General features: G+C 38.6%; 1 protein-coding gene across 2 annotated transcripts in view; it reads left to right on the plus strand.

Moving 5' to 3' along the window:
- plrdgb (PITP-less RdgB-like protein) overlaps positions 1 to 12,229 on the plus strand; it is an 83,360-nt gene that overhangs the window by 13,950 nt on the left and 57,181 nt on the right. Inside the window, exon 1 of one of the 2 annotated variants that reach the window (XM_053478562.1) lies at positions 3,598 to 3,658. The exons of the other annotated variant lie outside the window; for it this stretch is intronic. Within the exon in view, the coding sequence (XP_053334537.1) occupies positions 3,619 to 3,658 (40 nt within the window). The 5' untranslated portion in view covers positions 3,598 to 3,618. Of the gene's footprint in view, positions 1 to 3,597; positions 3,659 to 12,229 lie in introns of those variants that run through there. 2 annotated transcript variants of the gene reach the window in all.

Raw genomic sequence — 12,229 nt, forward strand, 5'->3', positions numbered from 1 at the left:
CTAGTGCCAGTTCAGAGCTGCTTCAATCCTGAAAGTTTTTCCATGGGCTAGAGAGTCACATTATTATGTCACTGTATACAATTATGTACATCTCTGCCTTCACAGCAATGCTAGCAGCAAAAAAAAAAAATGCTAAGGGAAAAAAAAGCTAGCGGCAAGCACAACAACGACAATGCCGAACTTCAACATGGCTTCGCAGGTCTACTTTGGGTTACTAGAAAGCATATGTGCTGCCTGTAAGTTTTTGAATCATTTTTCTTTATCTATTGTGGTAGATACAACACTACACTACATGTGACTACAGTACTACCAAACTTTTAGTTGGTTGTGATAATTCCCACCCCGCAGCCCCCAAGCCCCTGACCTAGGTGGTTCTTTGTTCTGGCCCAGCAGATTGTTGGTGCCGGCATGGAACGTGTTTTTCTGTCTGAGGGTGACGGTGCTCTGCCTGTCTGAAAACAAAAAACTCTCTTGAAACTGGGCACTATTTAATGTCCGAGCTAGCTCGAGAACCGTCTTGGTGGAAGAGGGGTACCATACCACCCAACCTTGCCTACAAAGCTAAAGACGGCTAGTCGAGTCACTGGCCATCTTTAAACGACGTCTAAAGACCTGTCTGTTTCTTAGGTATTTGGGTTAACGCTTCATTCCTTCCCAACATTTACATTTACATTTCGGCGTCTGGCAGACGCTTTTATCCGAACAGTGCTTTGAAGTTTAACAGTGTCAATAGTGTCAACCGTGTTTGACTGATAGTACTTTTAGTTAGAGACCTAGTGAACCAATGTAAGAGTATATTTATTGATGGAAACCTCAAAGCACTTAGGTAACTCGCTCTGGATAAGGGCGTCTGCACATAAAAGGCCCACGATCAAGCAATCGACCCAACGCACTGAAGGGTTGCAGGAGTCTGTGCACTCTTAATGCTGGTCCCGAACCCAGCTCAATTGGGAAGGGTTGGTGCTGATGGAGAAAAAAAGGCTGTCAAAACAACAGAAGGTAAAATCCCCTGGACAGATAGGTGTTCCAAATAAAATGGTCTGTAAGTGTACACAAATTTTGTAAAAGAATTCGTCAAAAAAGTTCCAAGTATGCTAATAATACAGCACTAGATAACTTGTTATCGCAGCCTGACTGTGGGATGTGAAAGCTCTGGAATGCCTTGCTATTTTATTTCAGGACTTATTTTTCACATTCAGGCAGTTTGTTTAAACAGTACGTCGTATTTCTTGGCAGCGCTCTGGGAAAAAAAACAAAAAAAACAAGGGTTTACCCTGCAATACAAAACCTGAAAAATATTTGAAAGAGTAAAATAGACACTCACACACACGCACGCACACACACACACATATGCCAAACTGGAGACACACATCAACATATCACTGAAGAATAAAACAGAATGTACAGGAGCAGAGAGAAAGTGAGATTGTAAGATTGCTCTTTATGGTCCTCGTTAAAGCGAAAACTTATGTAGTAACCCAGACAACGCTGCGTCCGCGCTTTAGACCTGAAGCTTTACGAGCAATAAACCCGAGCTGTAACTTGTCACCCAGACGCGTCGTACTGTACATCGCGCTTTTGCCGCTGTCACACTCGTGTCTCCTGTAAAACATGGTGTAATGTACAGAAGGGAGACGCGGGTGATAAATATCGGTCTCCTTTAATAAACTGCACCCAGAGTCCAAAAGACACATCTGTCGAGTATTTTCCATCAGTCACGGGCAACATTATGAGGGCGCGCATGTGTCCGAGCTTCCCTGGGGGAATTAATGTCCACACCTGTCTGGTGTTATACATGTCCTACTGGACGTCTCTTTTAGTTACTAAGTGAGGTGACAATCAGGATACTTTCTTTTCTGCATGTCAAAGTGGGACTTTTGTTTGTGCGAGTTCAAATAGGCTTTTATTGTCATTTCAACCATATACAGTTTAGTACACAGTGAAATGAAACAATGTTCCTCCAGGACCAAGGTGCTACATACAACATAAATAAAAAAAACTAACTAGCTTACTAAGAAACATAATTAGCTGACTAGCGGAGACAAGACAGTTTGACATTTTTAAGTTAACAGAACATGATTAGTTCGCTATATAATCCCCTACTACAATAATGCACTTATCCCAGGTTTTCACTAGAGCTTGGACGCCAACAAGTTTTCTCAGTACATGATCAGACTGCACATGTCATGTCTGTAACGCTGGCCTCCCAGGAACTCCTTTAATGGCCCAAACATGTGGAAATGGTTTGGAGCGAGGTCAGGACTGAGTTGAGTTCCCAGCTGAGTTCCTGTAACGTGCAAGTGGTGGTGTTTATTGAGTGTGTGTACAGTTCCCACGGACAGATGTGTCACTGTCTTGTCACAAGTCGGCGACAGGTTATCCATCGATTTTTAAGGATTAGGAGATCCACCCATTGAATGTATCAGAAACATTTATGGACGTACGGCCTTCTTTGAAACTTTTGCACTGTTGAGATGTTTAATCACCGTACTGGGTTCACAAGTCCCGGTTTCACTTGAACCCCCCTTCCTTAGGTAAATTTGTTTCCTATAAAGTTGCATAAAAAAACTATGATGTTAGTATACTCACTAAAGCAAAGATATGATGAGTTGTTGTGATGAAAATGATGATTATGCTCTGTTTGTTATTTATGATGCTGTTAATGTAAAACCCAGACATGAGTGCTTTTTTTTTTTTTTTTTTTTTTTTGAAATAAAAGGTGTAGGTGTGTCCTATCTTATGTGTTCAAGTAGTGATAAAAAGTTTGTTTTACATGTTTACAAGTTAATTTCATAACAAATTAGGTAACTTCATTACAATTGTATCAAGCTGATTATTGTGTAATTTTAAACCCCTGTTTAATATAAACAAACAAACAAACAAAAGAAAAGATCAAACCAGCACAAATTAGATCAAAGGAAACAGTTTAGTTAAGAGACACACAAATCACTCCTTACAGACTGTGGTGAGCAGGAAAGCATCTCGAACAGCAAAACAATTGAATGAATAAATTATTCATAGGTGAATTTACAAAATTAATTCAGATGCCCTGTTAGTTCAGAAAAAAAAGTTCATAGCCTATGAGAGCTCCTGAGTTAATGTCACATTGTGCATGATGAAGGAGATAATTATGCTAAAGTTTACATCTGTAAAATATTGTGTAATTCAGTCGTTGTAATTAAAATCTATTAATTAAAGTAATCCAAAATGATTAGTGATTAAGGAGAGCAGGCCGTCACGAATACGGAAATCATACAAAAGACTAACTGAGTATTAAAGAGGAAACGTTTGAGCAAGAGGGTTTAATCTGCTTTAGAATCAAAACCACTAGTGAAACTAGAGCCTCAGAAAACCAGGCGAGCAGGAACTCCAGGAGACGAAGGAGACACGGCACAGGATTGCTGCGGCAGCACACAGCAGACTCCTCAGAGAGCAACTAGGAGCTTTATACAGACTACTGGGAACAAATAATCAGAGGCAGGTGCAGGCGGTGATAAGAGCCAGTGTTCGTGAGGAAGCTGGAGCTCCAGCCTCAGCAAGACAACAGGCAGAGGACAAGAACGTCCACAGAGAGCTACTGTAGCAGAGCTGCGGCTCCACCCGGGCTGGTTCGGCAGGATGGACGGAGGGCGGAGACTTCATCAAGCTCCTAATAATAGTAAAAGTTGTCTCATGTGATTTTTATGGCTTAGTGTTTCCACTGAATAACCGCTCCCTCTTGACCCCTGATAAGATTTCACTACAATGAAAAAAAAAAGTTGAGAAACTAGAAAAAAACAATTAAACTAAAGATAGAATTTTCAATAAAATAAAATAAAAATATAAAAATGTAGTTTTAAATAAACAAATTTACACATACATTGTTTTTTTTTTTTTTTACAAAGTATGTAAAAATATATAAATTGAACCGAATTTACAATATACGATGTGTGGGGATGACGGCAGCAGTGTGATTAGTGACAGACTAGCGTTAATTATTTAACAGACAGAATGAAAGCTCCCTCTGTTTGTTCTTTATTTTCTGTTTCTTTCTCTCTCTCTCACTTTCTCTCTCACTCGCTCTCACACATTTTTTTTTAATTAAATGAAACGAATCGCATTGCTCAATTGCTACCCTGTAGGCACGTTTTTTTATTAATTGTTTTGTTAATTTTTACTTTGTTCTATAAAAATCATTTTATTTGCTTTTCATTTGTTAGTTGAAAAAGCTTTCATTTTCTCTTTGAATAAAGCGCAGCACGTTTGTTTGTTTTGTTTGCTTTTCAACACTTTTGTTTGTTTCGTTTGTTTGCTCGATAATTTGGTGTCATTAGTCTTTTTGTTTGTTTCGTTTGTTTGCTTCTGATTTTTGATTAAATTTTATTTGTTTGTTAGTTTTTTTCTTGTTTTCCTTTGCTTTCGTTCTTTCTGTTACGTGGTGCGGCCGGCCTCACGGGATGTAATAATATTTATGAGGGCCCTTACGCAGGGCTTCTGAGGGGGTCAGCGAAATAGAAGTATTTGAGAGTGCTTATGATATCACTTGTTTGGTGATAGCGCGGGATTTTTAATTGGAACTTAAAAGGAAACAAAAGAAAACTGAAAACACAAAATAAACAGAGCTCCACAGTCTAATCGAGACCCGACCGGGCCTGGAGACTAAAAATAAGGCTTTTGATCCTCTCGGGCGAGTCCACCCTTACGGAGGATTTATACGTGACTTATGTGTTTTAACACTTATACTGAGAGCGCACACTTGACTGCTCTCTCTCTCTCTCTCTCTCTCTTCCTCTTCCTTCAAATGCTGGCCTGTCTTTCACCTTTGTCTGGCTGCACGCTTTGTCTCGTGCTTTGTCTTTCTTTGGCCTAATACATTTACTGGTGCTACCTAGCATTTGCACGAAGTGCGCAGTTATCAGGGCCCTTAAATAGACACGATGCCAGGAGCAGCGCGTCCGCACTGATTGTGCTTATAGCGCCGTCGCCTGGCAACCGCGCATCTGGGTGACCGTGCCTCTGCCCGTTCGGAACTTCGCGGGGTAACAGCTTGTGGATCTGCTCGTTCTAAACAGTGCAGAGTATCTTTACGCGGTTCTGGCCCTTGCGAGACCTGCGTCGCTACAGTTTCTCTCTCATTTCTCCATCAAGTAAAATGTTTATGTATTGCACAACTGCTAGCCTTTACATAAGCTTGCTTGTTTGTTTGTGTTTACTTTTGTTTTGTTAGTCTTGTTTTTTTCTATATATTGTTTCTATATTTTTTGTTTGTCGGTTTATGTTTATTTAGTATGTTTTTGTTACTTTTGGCTTTCTTTTTGTTTATTTCGTTTAGATTAGATTAGTTAGAATTGGTTCATTGTTGTAATGTTACAACAGAATTAAACAAAAATGACCCCAAAACAAACAAACAAACAAACAAACAAGCAAACTTGCACACTGGCTAGCAGATGTGCAATTCAATAAAATTGTACTTAATTAAGAAATGGGAGAAACAAATAAAAAAATGAAGTGAAGTAAGAAAAAAACTAAGTAACTATCAAATAAAAACAACTAACCAAAGTAACAAATAAAACCCAGGTAGCCTGAAAACAAACTAAACAAACACAAAAGTGACAAATCAAACAAACAAATTATACAAACATGTAAACAAAAGTGTGCCACTACTGTGACCTTGCTTTATTTGGTTTTACTTTTTGTTTGTCTCTTTCTCTCATTTCTTAAATAAGTATAATGAATACTTTTGTGTGTATTGTGTATCACACAACTGCGACCTTTTCCCCATTTTCTACGGTGAAAAGTAAGAAACTTTAATCCAAGTAATTGTACTGCACACCTGTTGGCTTTGATGAATGTTTGTTTTATGTTTGTTTGAATTTATCTTTCTTTGAAGCAAGGAGAAGCATTTCTGATTCTTTGTTTTATTTTGTTAGTTTGTTTGTTTTCTCTCTTTCATTGTAAACGTAGAACTTGGCTAACAGTAGACAAGTAACAAATCCATCACTATAAATAACGATATATACCGTGCACTCAAAGTGTTACTCCTTATCTGATTCACTTACAATGTTGTCTCTTTCAGTCTGCTGTACATGACGTGATGTACCTTTTCCCAGATTTTAAAGATAAACCTCTGCACTAAAAACTATTCATTGTTTCTAGTCTACTAGATCGTGAATGTTGAAAATATAACAACAAATACAAATACAAGGTAAACGTAGGTTAAGTAATGCTAGCTAACCAGATGCATTAAGTCCATATTTTATTTGTCAGTATTTATTTTAACATGAGTAATCAGGCTCTGTGTGCTTTACAAAAAAAAAAAAAAAAAAAGCAAACGCTTGCACTCCCACTGCCTTTGCATTTATTTCGGCACCCTGCTGTTCTAGGTCGAGCTTTTAAGTGGTCACAGAAATGTTATTAACCCACGGGGCGGATTTTAAACATACAGTAGGCAGCCTGAGTGTCTGAGTGTAATGCCCTGATACTGACTAACAGCATGATTTCATATCAGGTAACCGGTTTTCCCACTCAGTTATGAAAAATGTCATACAAAATATTATCCTAACTGGAAAAACTTTTATTATACATATAAAATGTGTAATAATTATTTAACAAACTATATTAAAACACAGTTTAATTGAATGTTTTACTATGTGTAGCATCTAATAAATATGATCAATTATGATACACTGCCTGACCAGGAAAAAAAAAAAAGCTGCGATTTCAGAAGGGTCAAATTGTTGCGCTGAATCAAGCAAAGAAAACAACTAAGGAGATTTGAAATGACTGGAACTGGGTTAAGATGTTATCAAACCCTGGAAGGATAGCGCAGAATTATTACTCTAATGCACAGAGATAGGAATGTGTGCTTAGCAGGTAAGTGGTAGTAATACCCTTAGAAGAGACAGGAACATGTGTTGAGATTGTCCATGGGTATCTTTGAACTGTGAGTGAGGCGTGAAAGAAAATGTTTTTACGTTTATTACTACTAATCCTGCTAGTACTAACAGGACCACTAATCATCACAACCTTTACTACTAATACTACCACTACTCCAATTTCTACTTCTACTACTATCAGTACAACTACAGTCTTACCCCGGTATATGAATATAATTTGATCCAGAGTCGAGTTCTAAAGGTGAAATTCGGGACGCATTTTCCCAAAGGAAATAATGTACATGCAGATAACCCATTCGAGCCACCCAAAAAATCTTACCATTATTACCAATTTCCAACACTATAATCATATTTTTGCATATAAAAACAATTCAAACATTTAGAAAAGACACGTAAAATTATGTAAAATATGAAATAAATACACATTAAATTTTACTTAATCTCAATTTATGATTCTTCTTGGCACCGGCTGCTTTAAAAACCCAACTGAAAGTGGCTCCCTTTTGTTCTTGTTACCATTCTTGGGGTCCATGGTGCTACATCTTCACTAAATCTCGCACAAAATGCAAGTGTAAAATGCTAAATTTCTCCCTGGAGCCTATCCCAGGAGACATGAGGCGGGGTACACCCTGGACGGTGTGCCAATCCACTGCAGGGCACATACACTTATGTACTCATCCACACTACGGGCAATTCGGGAACGGCAGTTAGCCCAATATGCATGTTTGTGGACTATGGTAGGAAACCGAAACACATGGAGGAAACCCACCAAACACGCTAGAGAACATGTAAACTTCATGCACACAGACCCGAGGCGGAAATTTCACCCAGACCCTGGAGGTACAAGGCAACAGTGCCACTGTGCCGGCCAAACATTTTATTTAGAATTAAAGAAATATATATCTTGTTTGTCAATATAGTACTATTATGTTTTTGGGGTCCTGTGTTGATACAGTAACCAGTGTTTAAGTAAAAAAAAACAAAAAACAAAACAAAGCAGAACAGTCACCTAAGGGTTACAGGACCAAGACCAGAGCCCTGAGGGAGAAGAAATTCTGTTTGGCGAATGCAGGACTTTGTTCTAACCAACTGATCTGAGAGAGTAATGGATAACTACTGTAAGAACCCCTGAGGTAGAACTTCAGCACTCACACATTTAAACGTGATTTATTCATAATCCCGTATAAAAGGCGAAGGGTAGAACTCCAGGCCTGTCAGATTCAGCCTTGAATATCTATTCTGTAATGCAGCTTGTGATTCTGATCCTTTCTCCATCGAGCCATTAATAAACCAACAGCATGCACTAGGCTATACATTCATTTCTTTACCCAAGCATCCTCCGGAGCCGCATCTTCATTATGGACGTTGAAAGCTTACGAGTCTCTGATGTTCCTTGGATTTTCCTTTAAGCCAGGAACTTAAAGAAAAGATTTGACTTTATTCAGATTGACTCGCTAATTGATCAAAGCTTATGTTCTGAAGATTTAGCACAGGACGTTCTGGATCAGCTCCTTACCGACCCTGTCCATTTTAAATTTAAGCATCAAAAGCATCAAAGAGAGCAAGAGGACCAAAGAGAGAGAGAGAGAGAGAGGTTTATAGTTTCTGTTGAAGGATCATTTTTCATGATAAGATGGGTTTCAGAAGCTTTTTTGTTTGTTTTCGGATCTTCAGATGGCATTTGAAGCTTGTGATTAGAGGAGCTGCCCAGTCGACACCCCCTTTTAGTGTCTCTGCGCTGGCATTGTCCTATTTATCTATAGTGCGAGAAACCTGCATTATGCATAAACCATCTATTTTCGTCTTTGTTGGTGTTATAGAAATGTAATCAATTTCTAATAAGATCCTTAAACCAAAATACAGTCATGGCAGAAAAAATATTAAAACACAGATATGATAGACCGGATAGAAAAATGTTTACAGCACGAATATATTTCTTCAGTGCATTATTTCGGCATAACTGCATGCCATGGACAGTAGTTCTGTCTGTAACATCAACAATAGGTTTCTATTAAAGATCCCATATTTTACTATTTCTTACACAAGGTAACATGGCATCCATCCTATTAGCGCTTTAGTGTTAGTGTTTCAGCTGAAATATTACTCAGATCATGCATTCTTGTCGTCGCTTTAACTCCATGTTTCACTCCTCCCCGAACACGCCATTTCAGTGTCTATGCAAATGAGCTATTGATGAGCGACGCCCCATAGAGAAAAGCGGAGCTGAAGAACAAGCTGGAGGAAGGGCTCTTCTTATATGAGGTCACATTAGGGTTAAAAAACAACTGATGTGTTTACGATACAAAAAAAAAAGACAAAAAGCTGTGCCAAATAAGTCTAAATAAGGAAAATGACTAAAAAGTCAAATTTTGCATAAATGCTACCTATTAATGGCCATTTTAATGTGATTTTTCGTAGTAATAGTTAATTGTTTTTGTTGTTTTTCTCCTAAAACATTTAACAGTTATTAAGACAGTTATTTCTGAGTGCTTTGTAACAGCCTTGGTGCTGCGTGATGCTTCAGAGTAGTTCAAGTCTGGACAGGGAGGGTTTATTATTGCTGGGTTTGTTGGCGAAATGACAAGCTGCAGTTTTTGAGAGAGAGAGAGAGACCGGGGAGACAATGTCTGTTAACCGTGACTATAATGTAAGTAAGAAAAGGAACACTTACTACCTCTTGGAAATTTAAAAAAATTACATTTAACAGCAAAACTAAGGTTTCAAACTTTATACAATTTCCTGAGCCAATAGTGCAGCACATTAACAAACAATATTTGTTTCATAATTAGTATTTAATAGTAACAAGATGCGCTTTTTTTGCAGCTGCTATGTGAGACACATGAATTAAACAGTAAAAAAACAACAAGATAAATAAAAATACTGATAATGTTTGAGCTGTAAATGCAAATAGTTTAAACAAACAGAATTTTCACTGTCTGAACTGCAAGTGCGCTCCCTTCCAAGCTGGTGAGAAACACGATGCAAAACAAACATCGGTTACTGTGTTATTATCAATCAGGTAAATGGAGCAGTGGTAGATCAGGCGGTTGAAGTTCTACGATTTGTTTCCGCTGCTATGTAAGATGCATGAATCAAAATAATAAAAAAATAAAAATAATAATAATAATAAAAAAAATGATTAGGGATGTAATGGACTACAGTGGATTTGTGAGCCGTGTGAATCACTCTGCACAGTTCGGCGCACACAGGAACCGAGGTTTAATTGCAACGTTTAACCATCATAGTGTACAGTTTTATTTCTGCCATATGCCAGAATACAGTATCAGGCAAAAGCACTTCTGATTCAGTGTTTTTTTTTAGTGATTGATTTTTATACATTGTACAACAATATGGGATTTTTTTTCAAAATTGTGAAATAACATACAGCTTTAGGTAATTGAGTAAGAACAACAACAGAAACAATCAATTATTATTTGACGACACAAAGGTCATCTGTTCTGGAACAATTCTTGCAAATGCACTTATAAAACCTATCAAGCACCATGATGAAATTGGAACCATGAGGCAAACCTTCCTAGGAAAGCAAGACCAAAACGTTCATTTAGAGCCACCAGCCTCAGACATCACCAATTAACAACCAGCACCTCAGATTAGAGGCTTTTAGATAAGATTAAATTATTTGTCACGTATCTTACAGCACAGTGAAATAATTTTTTCTCACATATCCCAGTTAGGAAGCTGAGGTCAGAAAGCAGGTTACATCGCCCCTGGAGCAGACAGGGTTACGGGCAGACAGTGCCAGTCAGCAGCGGCACCTTGGCAGTGCTGGGGCTCGGACCGATCAGAAACCCAGGAACCTGCAGTCTTAACCGTTTGAGCCACTACTTACAGTACGAAGGCTTTACAGATCATACGTATCAACTGTTCCTCTCCTCTCCTTGGCCAACATATTGCAGATTTTAAATGTCTTCGTTATTGTTTTACAGTGTAGAAAGAAATAAAATTCAGGAAAGTCTGTAATAAGGAGGACGCCAAACTTTTGACTGGTAGTGTATCATAGTTAGATTTTTATCCCTCAAACTCGTGCCTTACACACACACACACAAACAACAGAAAAACAATCCACTCTCCAAGAGAACTAATAAATGGGAAGAAAATAATCAAACTCTCTGTGAGTGGGATTTAATAAATGCTTGAGGTCAGCGTGCTACCGACAGAAAATGATCACCCGCATCACGAACATGAATCATTTTAACCTAACTCCATTTCAGAAATGAGATCTACAGTATTAGTAGATTTCCTGAAGAAGCCATAGGACGTGTTCCAATAACAAACCTGAACACTAATCAACACGCACGCCCTTTTTTTTGCATCGCATAAATCATCAGAATTTTTTTTGCCTCCTCTCGTCTCATCTCCTCTCGTCTCCTCTCGTCTCGTCTCCTTTCGTCTCCTCTCCTCTCCTTTGCCAGCAAGACTTTTTAAAATGTTTTTTTTTTTTAAGAAGTTCCAGGAGAAAATGCGCCCTATCTGCAAAGCACTAGGGAACAATGAGGTTATGAATAGAGAGGTCTTCGCAGGCTTTTTCAGACCTCAGCTGAATCAAGATCCGGTGCGGTTTAATTAGTCACGCTCAGCTTCAAAGTGCCGCTCCTTTAGGGACGTGTTTTTGTAACTGTATTTCCCTACAGGAGGGGAGCGCAGAAAACGCCTTCACATCCTCCTGTTCCTTCTGTGTCGGTCACGAGCGAGGGACAAGACGGAGTCGCGAACCGTATTAGCCATGAGACTCGCTCTGCAGGCATTACTGTAGGATTTCACATACTGATGGAGAAATCTCAGATGTTAGATGGAACGTTTAACATCAATGGAATATATCCCAGTACAGTGATGAGACTTGAGACGAGTACAGTTCTGACCTCACCCCGATACATTTCCACATGTCTGGATCATTAAAGGAGTTCCTGGGAGGCCGGCGTTTCAGTCGTGAATCAGACAGGCAGTCCGATCATGGCTCCGGCGTACTGAGAGAACTTTTTACCTTGATGGTGTCCAAGCACTAGTGAAACACTGGGATAAGTGCATTAGTGTAACAGGGGATTATATAGGGAAATAACGGGAGGAAAGCAAGACTGACAAGACGAGTCAGAATATGATGTGCATAAAACTTTGTTTCTCGTATACAGTGCGTTTTTGTTCCATAATTTGGTAAGAACTAAAAGCTGTCACTTCTGCATTCATCAGTCTGTAATGTGTTAATTAAGTTCAACAAAGAAGTGTTAGCCATTACTGAAGTCATGAGATGAGTGACAAGTATTTTGCTGTATTATATAACTTAATAAAGGACTGTTTGTAATGAGAATTATGATTCATTGTGTCTTTTAAACTGCGTT

The sequence above is a fragment of the Clarias gariepinus genome, chromosome 19 (assembly GCF_024256425.1).
Source record: "Clarias gariepinus isolate MV-2021 ecotype Netherlands chromosome 19, CGAR_prim_01v2, whole genome shotgun sequence".
NCBI lineage: Eukaryota > Metazoa > Chordata > Actinopteri > Siluriformes > Clariidae > Clarias > Clarias gariepinus.